Raw genomic sequence first — 27,879 nt, 5'->3', positions numbered from 1 at the left:
CGAGGTATGGAATCAAAATTTGCATACCTGCTGGAATCACAGAGTTACAGCAAAACCAAGTGTTAAGACCCTATTATGCAAGGGTAAGGCAGTGGTCCCAATTCTTCTCATACATAGATCGTTCCAGAACCACATGGGGCCAATTAAAGTTATAACAACAAACCAATCAGTGGTTAAACATTTTATTCACTCATTTATAATCATTCTGTGGGTGATTTTCAAATTTTCATTAACAAAACTGTATACCCTGATCTGTTTGCAGGTAAAAAGCAATGTAATATATTGTAATATATTATACCAATGTTAAGTACACACATAATCGTTTTTTTTTTTTTGGCTTAAAAAAGATAATAATGTGCATGAAGAGTCGAACTTTTTTTGTCTATAAAATTTGAATTAAAAACTACTGAAACATAAAAGCAAATTAGGAACGAAAATGTGAAAAAAAACATGAATGCATTTAAAAAAAAAACACTGTAGGAAAGAAGATCAAATGAGCCAATGCACATAAGCCAAATACCGGTGTCAAATGGAACCTCTGAAAACTCATACACTACCAGTATATATATATGCCATCATGACGGGCCATCATGAATACTGTGGCCAAACATATCAAAACATAATTTACATAATTTAGATTACAACACTAAAAGGTTGATTACTAAACAGTTTGACTTATAAGAAAATAAATGTTAGTCATGATGTTGAGCAAAACTTTTTTTTTTTTTATTTAAAATCAGTGTTAAAGCAAATTCAGAAATGACTCATCAAGGTGTAGTAGTTCACTCACCAGGGTATACAGCATGACTAGAAACTTAACAGACTCTTGTAAACAATACAACATGAGTGCCTTTTCAACTAATACATCAACACAAAGAAGTATAAAATAATATTTCTTTATAGCTATTTGGTCAATAACAGTAACAATTAGTATTTTAAAGGCTTTCATAAGACAAATTTATCACAGGAACACATGAAATGCAAGAAAGGCAAAACTATATCGCAGTTTAACAAAAATTAACATTTTTCGGTCTCAGCAGAGTTTGAGTTTGAAATTTTAATATCAATTTTACTAAAACTTCACGGCTTAATTCCAACTGAGACTGACTTTCATTACTGAATAGTCACTTAAAAATAGTTATTAACTTAAAATTTAGTTTTAATCATGCTATTTAGATATAAATGACAAAACAAGTTTTATTATCAAACTCAACTAAGACTGAAAATGTTTTGTGAACACGGGGCCAGGTGTCCTAATTACCACACAAGGTAACGTATTTTTGCCATAAATACCATGTTTGCTAAAAACTATATAAGGAAAGAACAGTGACACCACATAATTTTAACATGATATCAGGAATCATAACTGAGCAATCAGAGAGATAAAAAAACACGCTATCAAAGAACATAATAGAAGCTTCAAAAGTAATTCAGAAAAAAACAAGAGCTGTCGGAGGACAGCAACGCTCGACTATTTAACAGCCTTGTCGCTTGAATGAATAAGAAAGTCGAAAAAGGGGCATAATTTAGTAAAAAAGTAAAATAGGGTTATGGAACCTGCATAGTGCTTATCAGCTCATGACAGTGAACTAGTGTGTGAAGTTTCAATTCTTTCCCATTAGTGGATACTGAGATACCAGCTTACATACAAAAACTTAACCAAAAATTTCTATGTTGAAAAAGGGGCATAATTTTGTAAAAAAGCAAAATAAAGTTATGGGACCTGCTTTGGGCATGTCAGATCTTGACAGTGAACAAGTGTGTGAAGTTTCAATCCATTCCCATTAGTGAGTACTGAGATACCAGCTTACATACAAAACCTTAACCAAAAAATTCTAGGTAGAAAAAGGGGCATAATTTTGTAAAAAAGCAAAATAGAGTTATGGAACCTGTGCAATGTAAGTCAGTTTATCACAGTAAATAAGTCAGGGGTCACGCTGTCGATCGCCACTTGAGCCATTTGCGACAAAAAATTAAAAGTGGCTCCGAAATTTTCTAATTGGCGAAAATGGCCCGAAGCTATGTCTGTCTGCAAAACTACGAATACTGCCAGTTTTACGAACCAAAAGGTGTGAAAAATCGATAATCTGTGTGAAACAACATCCGTTATTGAAAGGGAGGGAGCCAAATTGCAATTTTTTTATTTGATCAGGCAGTTAATTGGCGATAATTAGATTATTGAATAACAAACTGGATAATTATAATCTTCATTTTGTGCACTTGATATGATTTTATGAGCAGTCGGACGATAGACAAATTTTCTATGATTGCCGAGGGTTAGTTTGGGCAAAAAGAAATAAAAATGCTTTAGACAAGCAGAAATTTTAAGTATTGAATAGCTATGATGATAGAAAAGCAATAAAACATAGGTATTTTATCAAATATTTAATTCTAATTTACGTTTTCCGAATTTGTCACCCGTTTTCGCGACCGTGATTTTCGGATATTTCTATCATTTCTGACGTGATTTTTTAATTGCAATCTTAATTAAAAGCCAATAAAAAGTCTGCATTTAAGAAAAATATGACAAATGTTGCAAAAGGAGCTCTTATTTTGAAGTAATTTTCGAGAATAAAACATGCGAAGGCATCGAACCCCACCCACTTACAGGCAATGTGCAAAATAAGACACTGTTTTTTTTTTAAACATTTTTTTTTCTTTTTTAACATCTTTATTTTAAATGTGATTTTCTGAATTTTTTTATTAAATGGCAGATGTTTATAAAAATGATCATTTTAGAAATTAACACAAATTGATTTTCTAAATAGCTTTTTAAAGGGTTACTAAGAAATATGTAATAACTACATTAATTTCTTGAGTAGTATGAGTACTTTGGTACATATAATGGAGTCCTACAAGAACGTCAATGCTATGCGCTTCACCGTTGTTGGCCTCATAATTTAATCTTAGGAAAAAGCAGTGGCTCAGGGAAAAAAAATCCCAGTGTGACCCCTGTAAGTGTGTGAAGTTTCAATCCATTCCCACAAGTGGTTACTGAGATACCAGCTTACATACAAAACCTTAACCAAAAATTTCTAAGTCAAAAAAGGGGCATAATTTTGTAGAAAAGCAAAACAGAGTTATGGAACCTGTGCAATGTAAGTCAGTTTATCAGAGTGAATAAGTGTGTGAAGTTTCAATCCATTCCCACAAGTGGTTGCTGAGATACCAGCTTACATACAAAAACTTAACCTAATCGGGACGCGGACGCCGACGCATGGGCGAGTCCAATAGCTCTACTATTCTATGAATAGTCGAGCTTAAAATCAATTTTCAACCACTAAAGGATGCTACAAACTAAAAACTTCAAAATCCAATTCAAAATACTAAACTGATTTACTTTTTTGGTTTTAATTCTAGGTCTGTGAGTTTAACCAGCATGTCTATGATAAAATACGAGTAAACCAAGTTAAACAAGTGACCAAGTATTGCAGTGGTCAAAACAAAGTCCTCTTCTGGTGGAAAACTTTCAATAGTGACTTTGACCTTTGACCGACAAGCATAGGTTATGTGCTGACACATTGTCTCATGATGGGGAACATTTCTGTGTAGTAGTAAGATAATTCATCAATGCATATAAAAGGTATGGAGTGGAAACAATTTTTACTTGATCTTCAATAGTGACCTTGACCTTTGACTTACAAGCATAAGTCATGTACGTGCATAATCGACATATTGCCCTCTATTCACATATCAAGTTTTATGAACCTAGCTTGAATATTTTTTGAGTAATTGCAGGATCCAGAAGGCCGTACATATGGATGGAGGGCATTCCTATAGTCTCCTCTGGTGTTCCACCAGAAGGGGACTAATTATTGTCTTTTTTCACATAAATTGTAACAGAACAAAAGTGCACACACAACATTGATTCCTTTTTTTTTTCAATATGGAACACACTTTTTATTGCACATTACAACTTGTAAAACAAACAATTTCTTTCTTCAATATGAATAAAAATGATGTCAACATTGTATTTCATATTCCCCCTGAAAATGTTTGATGGAATACATGCCCCTCCAGCCATTATTTCTTCATGGCCGACCTTCTGTAAGCCGGCTGGATGGCTTCCTGACATTAAGAATTCCACACCCCAAGTGAGGCTTGAATCCACATTGGTGAGGAGCAGGTGGTTTGAAGTCAGCGACCTTAGTCACTCAGGCACAAAGGCCCCATAAAACTGTAGAAGGAGTTGAGTACAGAAGGTACAGAAGACTTGGTAATATTGTTTTATCCAAAAATGTGATAAAACAGGGAAAAATGATCTGAAATTAAAATCCTGACAATAATTATGAATGTCCACTTCATGTAGATAAAGTATACAAAGTTTCATTTGAACTGGGTGATACTGTACTTACAATACAAGGAGCTGAGTACACAAGGTACAGAATATAGTTTTTTGCTGCGAAGTTCAAAAAAAAAGGGGCATATCTCAAAAAAAATATCATCAGACATGACAGTCCAGACAATATGCTCATGCCTACTCCATTATGACAAATACCAAGTTTCATTTGAATTGATTGGAAACTCTAAGAGTGGAGAACCCAAGGTACAAATTTCGTTGTAATATGGTTAAGTCCTAAAATGGGTATAACTAGCATTCTACAGTTACTGAACAGTCCTCTGTCTCAAGGTCACTGTGACTATGGCCTTTTACTTACTTACCCCCAAAATGATAGGATTAATCTACTGGCCACAACAAATCATTCTGTGAAATTTGAAAACTGTAAGCAAAATGGGGTCTTTAGTTATGAACAGAAACTGTTTTCAGTCTCCAGGTCACTGAAACTTTGACCTCTGACCTACTGATCTTTAAAATAGTAGGACATCTGCTGAACACATGCAATCATCTCATTATGTTTGATGACTGCAGACAAAAGCATTTTTTACTTACTTAGCTTGATCTATTTTCAGTCTAAAAGTCCCCTTGACCTTTGCCCTACCGACCTCCATCTACTTACCATAGGCAATCATCCTATGAAATCTGACTATAATTATGAGACCAAGCATTATTTAGTTACTCAAAAAATAAAATAAAAGTCAGGTATGAAAGTCTTGATAATATGCATATGTCCTGTTGATGTATACCAAATTTTAGCTGAATTTGATAAAAACTGTGAGAGCTGAGTACACAAGAAAGTGTGACTGATGAACATAATGGATGATCGACAGGAGTCCAAACACTATAATATTACACCTGCTTGGTCTTTGATGCTGGAGGCATAAAACAGATAAGCATATAAAATATGTATCAAAAAGCTCTTCAAAGAGGGTTAAAATGTCATGACAAATTGTAGCAAAACAAAGATGTATATGGTTTAGAAGGCAGTTAAAAACTATAGCCCATACAATATATCTATACCAGCAATTTTGTAATATTTTCAGCAGTAAAGTGGTTTTGTTATGAGATACAGGAAACCTTTTAAGAAACTCATCTCTAGATATACTTCATGCGTCTAAACGATTTTTAAAAATAAATTTTCTTACAATATAAAATTCTTCCTTACACAGCCATGATGACTGATTTTTGTAACATACTTGCGAAATAAAAGACATATATAGATTAATTAATTTTTAAAAATTTGTATTCTAATTCAACTTTTTTTTGTAACATTGGTTTCTAATGGTACTTTTGTGGCATATAAACCATGGATTTACTGTAGAAAGCCAAATGTTGTCATAATTATCAAAATTCACAAAGTATCTATTGAGTGTGTAAAAGTGGAGATTTTTTCTTTTTTAAATTTGCTGAAATTAGAACAGGAAAAATAATATCTTATTTCAAGACTTGCAGAAATTTAGTGCTGGTTTGTATGTCACAAGAACTCATTTAACATTTATTTTTGTTGGGTTTAACATTTCTTCTAGTGGTGGAGGGAGATCGCAGGTTTCCCTTGGGCATTATTTCAGGCATAACTAGGCAGAGACCTTCCATATGTCAGCTGAATGGCTTCCTTACACGAAAGAATTCTACACCAAAGTGAGTTGCAAGTTATTCAAAGTCAGCAACTTTAACCACTGGGACAAGGCGGCACAATTTCTTGCATACCAGACGGGGATTTCCAGTATTTTTACCGGAGCTGGAAAAATCCATCTAGATGACTCTCGTGCTTTAAATGACGTATTGCGAACTACAGATATATGTGGAAAATTTATGTAGTAATTTTTTATATTTCAAAAACGGAATAAAAATCCAATAACTTGACAGTTCCTCTTTGTTCCTGATGTTATATTTCTCGATTCAAAACACGTTATTTTATCAAAAAATCATAAAGTTGCGCTGCAACTGATAAAACAAAACCGGAACTAAACACTGTTATTTGTCTTTGATACGTTTTGACGTCAAAGAAATTCCCATCTGCACCTACAACCAGTGAAAGAATCTTAGAGTCTCCACTCCCCCATCCCACCTCCCAACCCTAATGTGTCTCACATAAAACTAAATTTTATGACATATATTAACCACAGATATTCACCTGCAAATCTAAAACATGACATTGTTATCCTCTAATATTTCAGGTACCTCATACAACCAAAAGGCCTTAAAATACAACCTACTTTGTCAAACAGTTTTGCTACAAGTGATAAATGCATTTTCACTGCAGGCATGATTTTGATAAAGCAATGACTTTCACTTCAAAATTGATGAGACAGAATGTTTCAGCAGGAGTTTTCTTGGGCTCATATTACAGTAAAACCCATCGTAAAGACCATCAGTAAATGGCCACCACTCAACTCTGTACTCTACTGGTTTTATTTCTGATTCAAACATTAGCGGCATATTTTACTTTGTGAACACAGACATCCTACTAAATAAACTTTTCACTTTTTTCCTCTCCAATATATGGTCTTTAATACAGGTTTGACTGTATCTGATTTTTTTTTATTCTTTGGTTTCATCTTCTTCAGACTCTGGATTGGAATCTGTGAAGTAGCATCCTTCATTGTCATCTGCTTCTTCAGACTGTCCACTATTGCCATTTTTACTTCCCTGAGAAGGTAGACTGAGCTTCACATTTTTGTCAATAATTGCACTTTTTTTAATTCTACTTTCAGAATCAGAATTGTTTTTACCAAGTCTTTCTTCTTTGTTTACACTGTTCACATCTAGTTCACCTTGCACATCTTCAAGATTTTCACTATTTGCTGTAGTTCTATCATTTAAAGCTGTTGTTTTACATTCATCAGTTGTTTCACTTTTATCATTACTTCTATCAGAAGCAGGTTCAGCTCTTTTAGCAGCTTCTGACTCACTAATTTCATTTGTGGAATCATCGCTGTTATTGTCCACATTTCCAGCACCAGTCTCAGGTGCAGTTTCAACATTGGCGATCATAGAAAAATCTTTTAATTCACTACTGGCTGTGTTAATTTTCAGTGGTGACATTTTCAATTCATCTTTAGTACGGACACCAACAGCTTTTAGTATTGTGTCCAGATTTTTTATGTAGTCACCATGGCCATCAATCTACAAAAGTGTTAAAAATACCTTGTCAACTGTATCATTATTTAAGTAAACTATCTTTAAAAACAAAATTTACACATCAATGATTCATTTCTCCCTTCCTTTCACACACTACTTTATACAGGTCTAAAACAAATATTTACATATTCTGATTCTAAACTACCATCCTCCTTTGTCTCTTAACATTACCCACGGTGGGATGAACTCCATGTCAACTCAAATCTGAAACATTTTTTTTAACTCCCTGCTTTCTCTGGTATCTTCTCCTAACAAGTACACAAACAAAAATAGGTAAATAAAAAAGAAAATTGTCAGAACTTACTATATCACTGAGATCAATGTTATGCATTCTCCTGTTGTCCCATTTTACTGGGGAAAGTCCTGCCACCCTGAATGTGACAGAGGCCGTTCTGTACAGGAACTTCAACAGCCAGTCACCTCTGAAATAAACAAAGAGTTCTAATGGGTCTGAAGTCATCTACATTACATAGCCTTAAATAAGGTTCTCCACAAGTGATTCACAACCTTCTTTGTGGAGGAAAGTAGAGGTAAATTTTTGAAACTGTCAGAGAAATATCTCTTGTGTATATGTGTACTCAACATTTGTTGACTCACCTCGCATACCCATTGACAATTTTTCCTCCAATTACTTTAATAAGTGGCCGCCAGTTTTTGGGGTCCCCTGATACTGGTGCTCCAAGTAGTACCACATCTTCTATTAAACCTTCACCACCTGAATGCAGAAATATCACATTTCACTAATATTCTGAAACACTATAAAAATGGACAAATTCAAACATATTTTTACCTAAGACTGACTTTTAATTTCATATCAAGATAAATTTGCATCAAGCTTATTTTTTTAACAAAATGCTGAGAATTTTCAACAAGTATAATATCAAGCGGTCATATAATGTACAATAAAACCTGTATTTGCGGTCACTACTATTAGACAGCCACTTGCTTAAGTAGCCAGTCAGCTAACTTCCCATACTGACATCCAGTGACTGGCTGCTTAATACTGGTTTGACTGTAGTATCAGAATTTTTTGTGTGATCAGAAATAAAATCTGATCTTTTTCAAGAACTTCTGTTAGTGAAATGATCAAAAAGGTTGAATTTGAGGAACTTAATTCATCGCTAATATTTCTGATCTTACAGGATATCTATAAACCGTAATTATACCTTTCCTTTTGGCGAGTTCCTCTAAACATGAGAATATCACTCTGGAACCTAGACTGAAGCCAATCAGAGTGACCGGTCTGTTTCCCTGCTCCCTACCCAACAAAACCTCAGCCAACTGTTTCCCGGCTTCTGTAGCTCTCTGAGTACAGACATGCCAGGGATTGTCTATGGCTGCAGATGCACTAATCAATGCTGCAGGCCAAGCAATTGCAGTGATTAACCCTGGAAAACATTTTTATCATCATAATTCATATTCATTTTCTTTTGAACATTTTTTTTGTATACTGTGTATGACCTAGAATCCGTGCAGTCTGATCATGATCTGCACTGTTCGCCATTCAGTCAGTATTTTTTTGGTAATCACCCCTTTTAACAGTTAATGGTACTGTCCAAATTGGAAGATGGACAAGTTCATTATAGAAATTTAGCAGAGTAAGGATTAAAACTAATGACACAGAACAATGATAAATACAGACCTCCATTATTCCTAACTTGGACATTACTGTAAGCATTTGTTCATGCTATGCTAAAGCACCTGAAATTAATTGACTTTGTCCCAGGTGAAAGTCTCACAACTTGACTATCACACTTATGATATGTTAAATTGAATTCTTTGACAATTTCTTAATCAAAGCCATGCAGGTGTAATTTACCTACCTGATAAAACTGTATATTTTAAGGCCTCAGTGGTAGCCATACTGAGTCCAGTATGCAGCAGGTAGTCAAATGCCTCGCCAAGTTGAGACAAGTACTTTGACTCCCATCTTAGACTATACTGTTCCTTAGAGTCTGCCAAGGCACTCCATGGGATTCGGAAATCTACAAACAAATATTTTACCTACGTAAGTAAGTTCACGTAATTTGTCATAATTCTCATATATGGGCCTACCAAATGTTGAAGTAAATAGAGCTATCACTAAAGGTGATTAATGTACCCCCCTGCATGCACTGACACAGTACATTGCAATTTGACGCACACAAGATTGCATAATTATGTGGACTGTATGTATATAGACTCTATGTATATAGTATAGTAACAAAAAACAAAGTCACATAACTCTGCAGAATACTTTTCTGAAAGAACCTAATATGCACCATGCACAACTAGGGTTGGTACTGATCACTAGTTTGAAGTTTCTTTTAATTGTGTGCAAGGGTTCAGGAGATTAGGCACGCACAAGCTTGCATATGCAGACTGTATGTATATAGGATAGTAACTAAAAACAAAGTCCAATAACTGTGCAGAATTTTTTTCTGAAAGAACCCAACATGCACCATGCACAACTACAGTTGTTACTGATCACTTGTGTGAAGTTTCATTCAACTGCGACAAGGGGTTGAGGAGAGTTGGTGTGCACAAGATTGTGTCTACGGACAGACAGACAGACAGACAGACAACCTGAAACCAGAATATCACCCTTACACCTTCGTTGTTCTGGGGGTACAAAAACTATTCAAACAATTTTTGGTGAAAACTGTAAATTTTGCTGATAATTTTCAACAATACAGCAAAATATTAATGGACCCTTATGCAGAAAGTATGACTGGTTCAAAATCCATCAGAATTAATTCTAGATTAGAAAACATTTCTGCCATTGAAATTTAAGACAATTTTCAATGCAATGAGCAAGCATCTCTGCCATTAATCAGTTAGTAATAAGAAAACATTTTTTTAAAGTTCTGTTTATTTTTTATTTATCTTGGTTAATCTGAGTCATTTTTCTTCTACTATATTTATATTCCAAAATTCAGTATCTACTGTATCAATATATGTCACAAGCCTAACCATGTCAGAATACAAGGATTCCTTATTCAAAACGATAAGCATATCACAGATCTAGTCAGCAATGGCCGTTGCCAAAAGAAATTGTTTTACCATTCACTTACATTCAAATCTGTAGCAATTTTGTTTTTTAAATGTTTCAAATATTGACAGAAGAGATGTGTGTCCATAGGACACCAGTGCGCCCACTCCTGTCATTGTATGCATATTATTGACTAAGTCAAGGAATTTGGTCAGGTTGTAAAACACCAGGTACACAGCTTCACATGCTGAATAAAAATCCTGTGAGGTTTGGTGACTCTGGGTCAAATACTTTTTGAGATATGCACAACAAAAATTCGGACAGATGGACAGACAGGACAACAGTCACAACCGCAACTCTTAAGTGCATTTTTGGGGCACAAAAATTTAAACATGTGTAAAATAACTACAGATACCTTGCATTTTATCATTTAACCAACCAGTGACGGCTACGGTTATATGAAGCTGTTTTACAGTTCGAGCACAGTCCAGCCTACTGCCGATCAGTGTCAATGGTTCAAAGGCAAACTCATCAATAGCCCCAACTCGACGCTTCATCTTGTAACCTAAACAAGTTTAGAAAATTCACAAACAGTTGTTATCATGAATACAAATGCTACAGTTTTATTTGAATTAGGAAAGCTGCTTTACTTCTAATATTGCACTAACACCATGTAAAATAGCTTGTATAGTTGTAATTCATGTGATGAAAATCTTAATTCCTTCACATATTAATGATACTCATAAGTAATATCAAATCAGCGTGTTTTTTTAAGCTTTTATCTGCGATTATCTGAATAAATATGTGTGCCCAAACTAATATATTCAATGCATTTCTTTCCTTTTGTGAAGTACATGTAAAGATAAAGTTAATACTGCTCAGATATACAAGAACAAAAATCCCCAAAACACACCTATTTTCTAAGCAGCAGCTGACCACAATGACAACTAATGTATCAGTATGCCCATTCAAAAAAGCTAGAGACATACCAGTTAATCCTGCACCAGCAACTCCAAACAGAGACCCTATAATTGCCACACCTGCTGCAGATCCCAGCGCTGCGGCCCCTGCACCACCTATCACTGCTCCTGCTCCAGCAGCCACCAATGGTGCTGCTAATCCTCCTGTAAGACCTGCAAAACATATTTGTATATAACTATGTAACTATGTAAGTAAGTTTATTTCTGACATCACCAGCTATTCATATAGGCAACTTTTGTGACCTTGTTTATCCCTTGGGGGCCTCCGTGGCTGAGTACTTCAAATCACTTGCCCCTCATCGATGTGGGTTTGAGATGAAATAATGCACGGAGGGGCACCTGGGGTCTTCCTCCACCATCAAAGCTGGAAAGCCCCACATGACCTATAATTGTGTCGGTGCGACGTTAAACCCAACAAAATAAATAAATATTATTTAACCCTTATCATGCTGGACACAAATGATTCTGCCTTTGCGACCAGTGTTGATCATAATCAGCCTGAACATCCATGCAGTCTCATCATGATCTGCACTGTTCCCCTGGGGATTCAGTCAGTATCTTTTTGGTAAGCACCCCTTTTAACAGTTAATGGTACTGTCCACATTGGAAGATGGACAAGTTTATTACAGACAATTAGCAGGGTAAGGGTTAAAGGATTTTATTGCTATACCTGTGGCAGAACTGCTATACTGTGGTAGTACTGCTATACTGCCCAATCACTACCTTATCCCTTTTCCTCCTCCAGCAGTAGCAAACGATACTGCAAATGCTCCTTTCAAGCTTGAATAAAATTTTAAGTCTCAAACTTCCTATTCTAACAAGAGCATTGCAATGCAGTGCAAATTAGGTCCAAAGGTATGACCTTTTACCCCTAAGTGTGACTCGAAGTGAGCCATCCAAAACATGCGCTCTGCATGTTGTCTTTATGTGGTATACATTTGTGCCAAGTTTTTTTAAAATCCTTCAAGCAGTTCAAGAGTTACAGAGCGGGCACGAAACAAACTCAAATGACCTTTAACTCCAAAGTGTGACCTTGACTTTGAAGGGAGCCATCCAAAACATGCGCTCTGCACATTGTCCATATGTATTTTATGTAAAAATTCACCTTTCAAACACTGGCAGAGCAAACTGTGGCAATTCTTAAAAACATGTGCTAACCATAATTTCCATGAATGAAAAGTACAATGGAATTGTAACGGGCACAGCCTTCCTAAGTCACGGTTTAGGGGACAAATTCAGTTGGAGATAAGAAACACGAGTATGGGGTTTGAATCTGACTCAGGGACTAAGGATCAGACCAATACTTGAAGTGAATCAACAAATTCCAAAGTAGACATTACATTTAATATTTTAACCTGTCTTATCCCACTAATTTACAAATTAACAAATGTACATGAATCCAACATGTTAGGCAGAAAGTGAGGGAACTTGACACTTGTGCAGCTAGAGAAGGAATACTCCCGAACAGTTGTTTTTTCCACATTTATGCATTTTTTACAGCGTAAAGATATCTAACAATTATTTCAATGGTTGCAGCTATATATAGCAGTGTGTGTTCCAATCAAATGCCTCGTATTGGCAGACGACAACTAGAAAATGCTTTTGTAAAAAAGCGCATGTCTCCCCCAATGCAAAGTCCTATAGGCAAGAAGTCAATAGGGGTCAGGAGCGAAAGTCAAAGAGACACTGATGGTTGGCTGCAATAGGGATCATCTACTTGGCATGTCCAGTCATCCCGCTAAATTTCAACACTCGTGGCCTAGTGGTTCTCAAGTCACTGTTCAGGCTCCTGTGACCTTGACCTTTGATCAAGTGACCTCAAAAAAATAGGGGTCATCTACTCTGCATGTCCAATCATCCTATTAAGTTTCAACATTGTAGGTCAAGTGGTTCTCAAGTTATTTCCAAAAAATGATTTTACATGAACAGGCCACTGTGACCTTGACATTTAATAGACTGACCCCAAAATCAATAGGGGTCATCTACTATGCATGTTCAATCATCCTATGAAGTTTCAACATTCTGGGTCGAGTGGTTCTCAAGTTATTGATCAGAACTGGTTAACAATGTTCAGGCCCCTGAGACCTTGACCTTTAACGGAGTGACCCCAAAAACAATAAGGGTCATTTACTCTGCATGAACAATCATCCTATGAAGTTTCAACATTCTGGGTCGAGAGGTTCTCAAGTTATTGACTGGAAATGGTTTTCCATGTTCAGGCCCCTGTGACCTTGACCTTTAACAGAGTGACCCCAAAATCGTTAGGGGTCATCTACTCTTTATGATCAATCATCCTATGAAGTTTCAACATTCTGGGTCAAGTGGTTCTCAAGTTACTGACCGGAAATGGTTTTCAATGTTCAGGTCCCTGTGACCTTGACCTTTAATGGAGTGACCCCAAAATCAATAGGGGTCATCTACTTTGCATGTACAATCATCCTATGAAGTTTCAACATTCTGGGTCAAGTGGTTCTCTAGTTATTGATCAGAAATGGTTTTCAATGTTCAGGCCCCTGTGACCTTGACCTTTGACAGAGTGATCCCATAATCAATAAGGGTCATCTACTCTTTATGACCAATCATCCTATCAAGTTTCAACATTCTGGGTCAGGTGGTTCTCAAGTTATTGATCGGAAATGGTTTTAAATGTTCAGGCCCCTGTGACCTTGACCTTTGACAGAGTGACCCCAAAATGATTAGGGGTCATCTACTCTTCATGACCAATCATCCTATGAAGTTTCAACATTCTGGGTCAAGTGGTTCTCTAGTTATTGATCGGAAATGGTTTTCAATGTTCAGGCCCCTGTGACCTTGACCTTTGACGGAGTGACCCCAAAATCAATAGGGGTCATCTACTCTTCATGACCAATCATCCTATGAAGTTTCAACATTCTGGGTCAAGTGGTTCTCTAGTTATTGATCGGAAATGGTTTTCAATGATCAGGCCCCTGTGACCTTGACCTTTGACAGAGTGATCCCAAAATCAATAGGGGTCATCTACTCTTCATGACCAATCATCCTATGAAGTTTCAACATTCTGGGTCAAGTGGTTCTCTAGTTATTGATCGGAAATGGTTTTCAATGTTCAGGCCCCTGTGACCTTGACCTTTGAAGGAGTGACCCCAAAAACAATAGGGGTCGTCTACTCCAGCAGCCCTACAACCCTATGAAGTTTGAAGGTTCTAGGTCAAATGGTTCTCCAGTTATTGCTCGGAAATGAAGTGTGACGTACGGACGGACGGACGGACGGACGGACGGACAGGGCAAAAACAATATGTCTCCTGGGGGAGACATAATTATACCAGACGTCAAATAACAGAACATTAGCCGGTGTAATACAAAATGTGTATGTCATCCATGCAGGTCATTTACACAGCTGAAGTCTAAAATTTTAGGGTGGGTACCTGGCCTGTTACAGTATAAATGTTACTGTATAGCGGGTTAATTCTGCGGGCAAAAAAATTCTGTGGTTTTGTCCTAAAATGGGCCTAGTTTATTTCTGTGTTTTTTATTTCTGCGACCTTCGACAAAAGCAGGAATTAATGTCTGCGGTTTACATAAACCGGAAGTAAATTCTGGCATGGGAAATAGCTACTGCATTTACTGTCACAATTAATGACTCAAATGCATATCGCTCTCGTCAGCTATGTCTTGGTGGCATTTATCTTGGTTGGAATCTAGGACAGTGAAGTTGGCGCAGCTGATTTACATTTAAATCTGTTTTTTTTTTTTCATTTTTCCATGCATGATCAGAAATCAGAGTTAAAAATAAATACTGTAGGTCTAGTACCGTTAATTCATTCTGAAAGACATTTTCATAAAATGTAACACTGCTGGTAGAAAAATTTATGATTTATACAAATATAATTACAGATGCAAAATCTAGTACATAGTCCGTTCACAGTCCATGTCAAACGTTTCATAAACCTAGTCGGTTTTGTGACATACACTTGCAAAGATTACACGCTCGAACCATAACCATTCATTCGTGGACAATAGATTGACAGAATAACAATATCAATCAACCACAATTGATGCAATTCCGGCTCACTGTAACCTTGAACTTTGGCCTACTAATCTCAAAATCAAAAGGGGACATCTGCTGGTCATGACAAACCTCCATATCAACTTTCATGATCCAAGGCCAAAGCATTCTTGAGTTAACATCTTGAACCATAGACCTGATCTGGGTCACTGTGACCTTGACCTTTGACTTACTAAACTCAATATCAATTGGGGTTATCTGATAGTCATGATCAACCTCTCTGTTAATAACAGTTTTGTGATCTTGGGCCAAGCTTTCTTAAGTTATCATCCTGAAACCATTTAATTGTTCCAGGTCACTGTGACCTTGACCTTTCATCTATCAATATCAAAATCAATAGGGGTCACCTGCTGGTTATGACAAAACCTCCCTATCAACTTTCATGATCCTAGGCCCAAGGGTTCCTGAGTTATCATCTGGAAACCATTTAACTGTTCCAGGTCTCTGTGACCTTCACCTTTGGCCTACTGTTCTCAAAATCAATATGGGTCATCTGCTGATTATCACCAACCTCCCTATCAACTTTCTTGATACTAGGCACAAGCATTCTTGAATTATTGTCCGGAAACTGCTTAACAGTTCCGGGTCACTGTGACCTTGACCTTTGACCTACTGATTTAAAAATCTTTGTTAAAAAAAACATTTTCTAAATTTTCTAAAATAGTATTTTGTTAATCTACTGGTATTTTTTTACTCCAAAATTAGAACCATCGGAACAAACAAGAATAGAGTTCCTTGCCAGAATATTTGATGTAATTATGATCAGTAACTTCACACAAGATGTTGACAACAGCAAATAACAGACAAAAAAATATCACAATACCTAAACAGAGAACAAATTCTCAGTTGAGCCTCTCTTTTTTTTATCACAATGACACAGATTGTGTCCTCTATTTTGATGAACAAAGGACAAGCAGTAGATATTACATGATAAAACAAACTCTAACCTACATTGATAATCAAAATGATAACACCCCTTAAAAGTTTTTGAAATGAAAAAGCTGCTTTGCAAATATTCTCTTGCATAAAATAAAATTTAAAACAACTTTACCATTTAATACAAAAGGTAAAAAGGATTAACAAATTTTATTCAAACTGTTTACAAAAATGGCCGTGTCGGGATGTAAACTTTCAGATTTCGAAGCTTCAGTGTCAAAAGGTTCAGCAGAGGATTTAAACCATGAGTGTGATCCCTGTTTGAGTGACGGTCAACATGAAGATGCCCATGGTTACTGTGTAGACTGCAAGGAATATCTCTGCAAAAACTGCTTTAAATTTCACCAAAGAACCATGGCTTTAAAGCACCATCAACTGCTAGACACAGATAACATAGGTGAACACAAAACTCCTTCAACAACCTCTCAAGTATGCACTGAGAAATGTACCAGACATGCTGATGACGTTATTAAGTTCTTTTGTCCAGACCACAAGGAACTTGGTTGTCATGACTGCATGATCATGGATCATAGGACATGTAAGATTGACTATATACCCGATAATTGTGCAGGAATAGCAGGCAATGAAGAATACAAGGGGACAATGTGGCTGTTGAATCAAAAACTGAAAGAAATAGAAGTCATTATGAAAAAGGCAAAAGTCAGGGATAAAGAGATTGATGATTGCTATGACAACCTCATCAAAGAAATTCTCAAATTCCGAAAAGAAATAAATGATCGCTCAGACCAACTGCAACAACAAATCGAGAAAAAGGCTAATAGGCAGAAATCTGATGATAAACAAGTTATCAAGAAAGTGCTTCAAACATGTACAAATGTGTCTGCTGATATGGACAAGCTTCAGTCAAATTTAAGTACTAACAATCGATCAAAACAGAATGGGCAACTTTACATCAACATTAAACAAGCTCAATTCAAACTAAAGTCCATTGAAATAGAAAAGGCTGGAGAAATTTTAAAAAAGACAAACATGCGATACACGTTTGAATATAATGACAATTTAAAAGATGTGCTGTCCAAACCAAATGTTCTTGGTAACCTCAACCTAACCAACACCCTCGTGCCAAAAAAGAAAGTTGACAAGCTGATCAAAAATGAAGATATAAATGTTAGAACAAAGTCAGATAGGACTGGCTGCTTAATCACAGGATGTGCTGTCTTGTCCTCTAACAATCTGGTGCTGGCTGATTACAATAACAGCAAGCTGAAAGTTGTAGACATACAGAGTAAAGATGTGACAGAAGAGATAACATTTGACTCACCACCAAGGGATATAGATGCAATGCCTCAGGGCCAGATTGCTGTTACACTGCCACACAGCAGCGAGGTTATCATAATGAAAACAGTCAGTTTGTTAATTGTTCATACGATTCCAATTACAGGTAAATGCAAAGGTATAACTTATCATCAAGATCATCTCTATGTTGTTTGCACCAACCCTAACAGTGTACTAGTACTTGATACAAAAGGTAATGTACAGTACACAATTTCCCTGAATAATGACATATATGTTAACCCGCAATATATTGTGGTAAGTGAGGATTTCAGACATATCTATATCAGTGACAGTGAAAGCAACTGTGTAGTCAGTATAACATTACAAGGGGATATATCAGCTGTATATGAACACGAGAAACTCTGTGTATCACTGGGGATGGTGATGTCAGATGATGGATCATTGCTGCTGTGCTTCTGTAACAAATCCGGCACCATTCATAAAGTATCAGGAGACTTAAAGCAAGGTCAGACAATGATAGATGACCTATGTTGGCCATTGTCTATATGCTACAGTCATCACCATGATGAAGTATATATTGGCTGCACTGGAGATCATCTGAAGAGTTACAGTTTGAAATAAAATGTAAATATCTACTGCAGTTCCCTAGCATGAAAACCAACTTTCTCTTATACTTTAATCTTGTAAATAATCTTTACCTGCTTTGTAAATAAAATAAAGGGTCTACCTTGGTCAAAATAACAATTGGTGTTTAAATTATTACTAAATACTTTCACACAATTATCGTCCGGAAACATTCCTATTAACAATGATAAAGAAATGTTTTCTCATTTGAAACCAGAATTTCAGACATAATACTTCAGATATTGTATTCTGCTTTTAATAACATCACTGATACTGTATATCTTTCATAAGTTTGCTAGAAACCGTTTAACACGATCTTCTTTAGGAAACATACTACCTTTATCAAAGTACATAGCATCATATCATACCAATGACTTATATCTTTTAAAAAGTTTCTGTGAGAGTAAGCATAAAAACAGCTTCATAGAACAATATGGACTATAATTTATCCAATATAGAAATACGTTATTATGTATATTGTGTGGTCATGTGAAACAGTTGCCAATCATTTGACTGGATAAGCAAAACAGGTATAGAATAAAGCTTTATGATGAAACTAAAACAAATTATTTTTCTACATTTATACTCCATTATTTCATTTGTAAACTAGCACTATTCATGTGATTGTACCGCGTGAATATGGTATATCAATACTTATTGAAAACAAGTGAATGAAGTATTGCCATGCAATACAAAGTCCCCTACTGGAAGGCACCTAATTTTCTCTACTGCAGTATAACATAATGAACTGATATCTGTCAATGATGTATAAACAATATTGTACTACATATACAATATGTTATAACAACACACTTGGATTAAAATGTGCATATATAAAAACCCACAGTTGTTTTCATTTTGAATTTTTTTGGCTGATTATAAAAATGTTATCATGTAACTTATTTATAGTAACAACAAAGGGAAATTAATCTTAAAAAAAAAAAAAAAAAATCTATATAATATAAGTCCACAAGAAACTCTTTACCAGGTAGAGATAGGTCAAAATACACCTAAAAATTGGATGTAACATGCATGCTGTACCACAGAAAAGCGGTCTCGATTTTCCTCTACCACCAGTAATAAAAAAGTTACAATAAAATCTATTTATAGTAACAACAAAGGGACGTAATTCTAAAAACAAGGGTGCCTCATGGTGGTGAACATTTGGTCCAAGTTACATCAAAATCCCTCCATGCATGAAGAAGAAATGTTCCGTACAAAGTCATTCTTGAATTTGACCTTTGACCTCTAAATATGACCTTGACCTTACTCATCCAGGGGAATATTTGTGCCAACTGATATCTAAATCCTGCTTTGCATGACAAAGTTATAGACCGGACAGGAAAAAAATCCTCTTGACCTTTGATCTCAAAGTGTGACCTTGACCTTTAAGCTAGGGTACTGGGTGTTGCGCATGACACGTCGTCTCATCATGGGAAACACTTGTGCCAAGTAATATTAAAATCCCTTCATGGATGGCAGAGTTATGGACGGGACAGGAAAAAACTCTGTTGATCTTTGACCCCAAATTGTGACCTTGACCTTTGAGCTAGGGATCCGGGATTTGCGCACCACATGTCATCTCATCATGGGGAACACTTGTGCTAAGTGATATTAAAATCCTTTAATGAATGTCAGAGTTATGGACCGGACACGAAACAGACCCTGTTCATGCTATGTTAACATTTGACTGCTAAGTGTGACCTTGACCTTTGAGCTAGGGGTCTGAAAGTTGTGCATGACACATCGTCTTATTATGAGGTACATTTGTGCCAAGTGATATTAAAATCCCTTCATAGATGGGAGAGTTATGGACCGGACAGGAAAAAAGCCTTGTTGACCTTTGACCTCCAATTGTGACCTTGACCTTTAAGCTAGGGGTCCAGGTTTTGCGCATGACACGTCATCTCCTCATGGGGAACATTTGTGCCAAGTAATATTAAATTCTCTTCATGGATGGGAGTTATGGACCGGACAGGAAAAAAGCCCTGTTGACCTTTGACCTCCAATTGTGACCTTGACCTTTGAGCTAGGGGTCCGGGATTTGCCCAAGACACATCATCTCATCATGGGGAACATTTGTGCCAAGAAATACTAAAATCCCTTCAAGGATGAGAGAGTTGTGGACAGGACAGGAAAAAAGCCCTGTTGACCTTTGACCTCCAATTGTGACCTTGACCTTTGAGCTAGGGGTCCGGGTTTTGCACATGACACGTCATCTCATCATGGGGAACATTTGTGCCAAGTAATATTAAAATTCCTTCATGGATGACAGAGTTATGGACCGGACACGAAATTGCGGACAGACGGACGGATGGACGGACGGACAGGCGGATGGACGGAATGACGGAAAAGTGCATTCCTATAGTCCCCGAAACTGGTTTTCAACCAGTAGGGGACTAATAAACATCTTATAGCTCATTAATGTTGTTGCTTTATTTTGGTTTATATTCAACAAAGTACAGTATAGACTCTCCATGCAAAAAGCTACTGCCAGTTTGACTGGTGGGGAATAAACAACATGTGCTCAAAAATCTATATTATGCCTTGCACCAGTTATATCTTAGGTAGTCTGGTAGTTTTTCACAAGTCAGCTACAAAACCTGGTCATATGGAAGTAATCAATCCCAGTGAAGCTTAAATAAATTTCGGTTTTTACCGTAACCACTACAACAACGACAAGAGCTGTCAGTGGACAACGTGCTCGACTATTCTCAGTGCTTGATAGTATAATATAAGCTATGAGTAAAACTTAAACATTACAATAAGCAAATTCTAAGTCGAAAAGGGGCCATAATTCAGTCAAAATGTTTGTTAGAGTTGCCTCCTCCTTTTCACAAACTGGAGTCATGATGGTAAACAAGTATGCAAAATATCAAAGCAATAACTCAATGGACTTTGAAAATATTTGGGGTGGTACGCAAACTTTAACATTTGTGTGACGCTCAAGCTAATGCTAACGCTCACGCTAACGCCGACACTGGGGCGAGTAGGATAGCTCCCCTATTCTTCGAATAGTCGAGTTAAAAAATTAAAGTTCACTGTTAAATACTACTGTGAAATGATTTCATCTGTTGGTTTCAACAAAAAACAGCTATGTGCTTGCATATTGCAAAGTTTTGGCTGCAAATATGAATATTCATCATGCATACACAGGTGACTTGTTTGTTTATAGTTTAGCGCCATTTTTCAACAGTTGTTCAGTTTAAATATGTAACAGTGGTCAGTTAACCTAACTAGTGTTTCTGGAATCTGTACCAGTGCTAACCTGTTCTCCACAAGTAACTGCCAACTTTTCCACACAAATCAGAGTTTGAGGACAAAATGACATCAGACAATGTCCTTTATCAAATTGTCAGAATGTATGTCTCGCCAGGGGACAAAACTCACAACCTCATGATCTGTAGATCTATGCTCTGTTTATTGCGCTAAGCAAGTTATCTGATTGCCCAGTCATACATATATACAACAGTTATAGAACAGATAAGAGAAAAAAAACAAGAGGATCAGAATGGCCCTAGATCGCTCACCTGGCATTCACAGCAGCTGCTTCATTGAACAATTTTGGAACAAGTAACAATGCAGTCAAACTAGAAGATGCTTTTGTAAAAAAGCACACGTCTCCCCCACTGCATAGTCGTATATGCAAGAAGTCAACAGGGGAAAAGAGCGAAAGTCAAAGAGACACTGATGGTTGGCTGCAATAGGGATGAACTATTTGGCATGTCCAATCATCCCACTAAGTTTCAACATTCTGGGCCTAGTGGTTCTCAAGTTATGAATTGGATACGGTTTTCCATGTTCTGGCTGCTGTGACCTTGACCTTTGATCAAGTGACCCCAAAATCATTTGGGGTCATTTACTCTGCATGTCCAAATATCCTATTAAGTTTCAACATTCTGGGTCAAGTGGTTCTCAAGTTATTGATTGGAAAGAGTTTTCTATGTTCAGTCCCCTGTGACCTTGACCTTTGATGAAGTGACCCCCAAAAACAATAGGGGTCACCTACTCTGTTATTCCTACCTCCCTATGAAGTTTGAAGGTTCTAGGTCAAATGGTTCTGAAGTTATATACCGGAAATGGATTTCAATTTTCTGTCCACTGCGACCTTGACCTTTAACAGAGTGACCCCAAAATCAATAGGGGTCATCTCCTCTGCATGACCAATCACCCTATGAAGTTTCAACATTCTGGGTTAAGTGGTTCTCATGTTACTGAATGGAATTTGTTTTCCATATTCAGGCTCATGTGACCTTGACCTTTGATCAAGTGATCCCAAAATCAATAAGGGTAATCTAGTCTGCATGTCCAATCATCCTATGAAGTTTCAACATTCTGGGTCAAGTGGTTCTCAAGTTACTGACCAGAAATGGTTTTCCTTGTTTGGGCCCCTGTGACCTTGACCTTTAATGCAGTGATCCCAAAATTTATAGGGGTCATCTACTCTGCATGTCCAATCATCCTATGAAGTTTCAACATTCTGGGTCAAGTGGTTCTCACGTTACTGACCGGAAATGGTTTTCCATGTTCAGACCCCTGTGATCTTGAATTTTAACTGAGTGACCCAAAATCAATAGGGGTCATCTACTCTGCATGTCCAATCATCCTATGAAGTTTCAACATTCTTGGTCAAGTGGTTCTCAAGTTATTGATCGGAAATTCGTCAGTCCCTGGTGGTCTTGCTTTTCAATGAAACAGAATGATTTGAAGGAATTTTATAGAGAGTCACCATGTGAAACTGTTATGAAATTATTTTCGAATCAAGCCAGCAGTTTCAGGCCAAGATTTTTAACCCTTACCTTGCTAAATTTCTATAATGAACTTGTCCATCTTTCAATCTGGACAGTAACATTAACTGTTAAAAGGGGTGCTTACCAAAAACATACTGACTGAATAGCGAACAATGCAGATCTTGATCAGATTTCAGGCTGATGATGATCTACAATGGTTGCAAAGGCAGAATCAATTGTGTCTAGCATAATAAGAGTTAAGTTTTCCATATAGTCATATAGAGAAAAATAGAGAAAACTAATGTGCACCAAGGCAGCCATGTTTTTAACAAATCAATATGGCTTAAAGGAATTTTGCAGAGGTTCACCCAAGGAACATTACTGTCAGATTATTTCAAAATTGGGCAAGTGGTTTGAGAAGAGATGATTTTCTAAGTTTTCTGTGTAGTCATACAGGGAAAACTAGCCCCACTCCCTTGCGGCCATGTTTTTCAACAAAATAGAATTATTTGAAGAAATTTGGTAGAAATTCATCGTCAAGATACGAGTCATATCACCAAGGGAAGTTCCTATATATGACCATGGGAAGTTCCTACAATTATATGACCATGGGAAGTTCCTACATATGACCATGGGAAGTTCCTATATATGACCAAGGTAAGTTCCTATGTATGACCATGGGAAGTTCCTATGCCTTTAGTATCTTGAGCAATGAAATGGATCCAATTGCTAAGGTGAGTACTGTCTTAGACTAGCTGACAAACTATACAGAATGTCCTTTGTTAACATGTAGAGCTGGCATGAACTATATATCGCATATAAACAATTTTAAATGACTTGTGTATCAATCAGGGCTCGGTTGCCAGTTTGTCGGTTAGAGTTAAAAGTTCACCTCATGACTTTCTTCAGTTTTAGCTATCTGTCAATCAAATTTTGTCAAAAGACAAGAGGACCATGATGGTCCTGAATCGCTCACCTGTTCCCATATGACCCAGTTTTGAGTATGATGTCGTTTTTTCTATTATTTGACATAGTGACCAAGTTTTTGAGCTCATGTGACCCAGTTTTGAATCTGACCTAGATATCATCAAGATAAAAATTCTGACCAATTTTCATGAAGATCCATTGAAAAATATGGCCTCTAGAGAGGTCACAAGGTTTTTCTATATATGACCATGGGAAGTTCAAAGTCCAATTTTCATGAAGATCCATTGAAATATATGGCCTCTAGAGAGGTCAAAAGATTTTTCTAATTTTAGATCTACTGACCTAGTTTTTGACCGCAGTTGACCCAGTTTCAAACTTGACCTAGATATCATCAAGATGAACAATCAGACCAACTTTCATAAAGATCCCATGAAAAGTATGGCCTCTAGAGTGGTCACAAGGTTTTTTTATTATTTGACCTACTGACCTAGTTTTTGATGTCACGTGACCCAGTTCTGAACTTGACCTAAATATCATCAAGGTGAACATTCTGACCAATTTTCATGAAGATCCATTCAAGGCTATGGCCTCCAGAGAGGTCACAAGGTTTTTCTATTTTAAGACCTACTGACCTAGTTTTTAATCGCAGTTGACCCAGTTTCAAACTTGACCTAGATATCATCAAGATAAACATTTAGACCAACTTTCGTACAGATCCCATGAAAAATATGGCCTCTAGAGAGGTCACAAGGTTTTTTCATTATTTGACCTACTGACCTACTTTTAGATGGCACGTGACCCAGTTTTGAACTTGACCTAGATATCATCAAGATGAACATTCTGACCAATTTTTATGAAGATTCATTCACAAATATGGCTTCTAGAGAGGTCACAAGGTTTTTCTATTTTTAGACCTACTGACCTAGTTTTTGATCGCACATGACCCAGTTTCAAACTTGACCTAGATATTATCAAGATGAACATTCAGATCAACTTTCATATAGATCCCATGAAAAATATGGCCTTTAGAGAGGTCACAATGTTTTTCTATTATTTGACCTACTGACCTAGTTTTTGATGGCACTGATCCAGTTTCAAAACTGATCTAGATATCATCTAGGTGAACATTCTGACCAATTTTCATGAAGATCTTGTGAAATATATGGCCTCTAGAGAAGTCACAAGGTTTTTCTATTTTTAGACCTACTGACCTATTTTTTGACCGCACATGACCCAGTTTCAAACTTGACCTAGATATCATCAAGATGAACATTCAGACCAACTTTCATATAGTTCCCATGAAAAATATGGCCTTTAGAGAGGTCACAATGTTTTTCTATTATTTGACCTACTGACCTAGTTTTTGACGGCACGTGACCCAGTTTCAAACCTGACCTAGATATCATCTAGGTGAACATTCTGACCAATTTTCATGAAGATGTTGTGAAAAATATGGCCTCTAGAGAAGTCACAAGGTTTTTCTATTTTTAGACCTACTGACCTAGTTTTTGACCGCACGTGACCCAGTTTCCAAACTGACCTAGATATCATCAAGGTGAACATTCTGACCAACTTCCATATAGATCCAATGAAAAATATGGCCTTTAGAGAGGTCACAATGTTTTTCTATTATTAGACCTACTGACCTAGTTTTTGAAGGCACGTGACCTAGTTTCAAACCTGACCTAGATATCATCTAGGTGAACATTCTGACCAATTTTCATGAAGATCTTGTGAAATATATGGCCTCCAGAGAGGTCACAAGGTTTTTTCTATTTTTAGACCTACTGACCTAGTTTTTGATTGCATGTGACCCAGTTTCGAAACTGACCTAGATATCATCAAGGTAAACATTCTGACCAATTTTCATGAAGATCTTGTGAAATATATGGCCTCTAGAGAGGTCACAAGGTTTTTCTATTTTTAGACCTACTGACCTAGTTTTTGACTGCACGTGACCCAGTTTCGAAAATGACCTAGATATCATCTATGTGAACATTCTGACCAATTTTCATAAAGATCTTTTGAAATATATGGCCTCTAGAGAGGTCACAAGGTTTTTCTATTTTTAGACCTACTGACCTAGTTTTTGACCGCATGTGACCCAGTTTCAATCTTGACCTAGATATCATCAAGATGAACATTCAGACCAACTTTCATATAGATCCCATGAAAAATATGGCCTTTAGAGAGGTCACAATGTTTTTCTATTATTTGACCTGCTGACCTAGTTTTTGATGGCACGTGACCCAGTTTCAAACTTGACCTAGATATCATCTAGGTGAACATTCTGACCAATTTTCATGAAGATCTTGTGAAATATATGGCCTCTAGAGAGGTCACAAGGTTTTTCTATTTTTAGACCTACTGACCTATTTTTTGACCGCACGTGACCCAGTTTCGAACTTGACCTAGATATCATCAAGGTGAACACTCTGACAAATTTACATATAGACCCCATGAAAAATGTGACCTCTAGAGTGGTCACAAGCAAAAGTTTACGCACGGACGGACGACGGACGCTGCTCGATCACAAAAGCTCACCTTGTCACTTTGTGACAGGTGAGCTAAAAAACAAGATACATTTTACTGTCTTCTTTTTTCAACTTAGTAAGAATTTATTAGCACCACTTGCATTGTTTTTATCCAAATTTATAAGCAGTTGCCGACTCCTCCAGAAGAATGTTTGCCATTCCAGGTTTTAAAAAATATTGAAAGCTTCAGAACATCCAATTCCAGCATATTCTTTTTGGTTCTTTATCATGCCTGATGTTTCACAACATTAAATCTCAACAAAAAATAAAATTATGATTCACTTTATGTACTAAACTTGATATCAATGAAATGAGCCAGTCTGGTCAGGATCCATGCTGTAACAGTTTCTCTAATTGCAATAGGGTTTGAAAGTGAACAGTATCAATCCTGACCAGACTGCGCGGATGCGCAGGCTGATCTGGATCCATACTGGTCGCAAATGCACTATGTTGGTTTTCTCATGGTGCGGCTCAAATGATATCGAATAAAATAGCTGTTTAACAGCTACAGCTACAGCGTTTTCACTAGGACAATGAAATTTCATGTATACAAAGTTAAATGATTTCACTGTATTCTCTTACCTATCAAAGCTCCGCCTCCCACTGTGGCTAGACCAATGAGAGCGTATCTTTTCACTTTTCTGTTTCTAGATTTCTTTGCTTTTTCTTTCATTTCCTCTCTAACAAATAAGAAAATGACATTTAGTTATACATTACTTGGACATTAGAGATTACTTCCTACCAGTATATTACATGCACCCTGTATCTGAAATATCACTATTCAATTATGGCAGATTTCTAAATATAACAATTAATATTAAATTTCAAAACGATCTTGTTATGAGATCAAACAGAACAGTGTGCTTTTGTGAAGAAAAGGCATTTTTGTTGTGTAGTGCTTGATGTTTACAATTTTCGGCCGTCAGATTTTCTGAAGAAATTGGGCAAGATTCAGTTAAAGGTAGATGAACTGTATTGACATATTCCTTGTCCATCTAACAACAATGTACAAGTTGCTTTCGGTATGTATGTGCAGAAAAAACAAAATAAATGAAATATAACAATATTAAAATCTGAGAAAGTGTAAAACCCCTGAAATTAAGGAAAGAATAAAACCTACAGCAATGCTTACAAAATTATTTTTGATCGAGTTTAGAGTCACACAGACACAGATTAGGCCATATGACAACTTTTCCAGCATTTCAAAATAGAGGAAGATCCCAGATGCCCCTTCGTGCAGTTTTTTCAGGCATAGGCAAGCACCCGGGTAGAACCTTCTACATTCTGTATTAAGCTTGCTGGATGATGTCCTATACCTAAATGAAGTGCGAAGCATAAGAAGAAAGTAATATCTATAAATGTAAAATCAATTTAGATTTAATGGAAGTGCCTAGC

The 27,879-nt window shown here is 36.6% G+C and overlaps 1 protein-coding gene across 2 annotated transcripts in view; it reads right to left on the bottom strand.

Moving 5' to 3' along the window:
- Positions 1-166: 166 nt before the first annotated feature.
- The window catches only part of LOC123556978 (transmembrane and coiled-coil domain-containing protein 4-like), a 42,621-nt gene continuing 14,908 nt past the window's right edge, over positions 167-27,879 (bottom strand). For both annotated transcript variants that reach the window (XM_045348128.2, XM_045348129.2), the window contains 8 exons: positions 27,067-27,164; positions 11,441-11,584; positions 10,867-11,016; positions 9,304-9,465; positions 8,647-8,868; positions 8,078-8,195; positions 7,785-7,902; positions 167-7,465 (listed from right to left, as the gene is read on the bottom strand). In XM_045348128.2, the coding sequence (XP_045204063.2) occupies positions 6,881-7,465; positions 7,785-7,902; positions 8,078-8,195; positions 8,647-8,868; positions 9,304-9,465; positions 10,867-11,016; positions 11,441-11,584; positions 27,067-27,164 (1,597 nt within the window). In that variant the 3' untranslated portion in view covers positions 167-6,880. The remainder of the gene's footprint in view (positions 7,466-7,784; positions 7,903-8,077; positions 8,196-8,646; positions 8,869-9,303; positions 9,466-10,866; positions 11,017-11,440; positions 11,585-27,066; positions 27,165-27,879) is intronic.

The sequence above is a fragment of the Mercenaria mercenaria genome, chromosome 5, assembly GCF_021730395.1.
Source record: "Mercenaria mercenaria strain notata chromosome 5, MADL_Memer_1, whole genome shotgun sequence".
Classification (NCBI taxonomy): domain Eukaryota; kingdom Metazoa; phylum Mollusca; class Bivalvia; order Venerida; family Veneridae; genus Mercenaria; species Mercenaria mercenaria.
The sequence above is the reverse complement of the archived record's forward strand: the minus strand, read 5'-3'. Positions and strand labels throughout refer to the sequence as shown.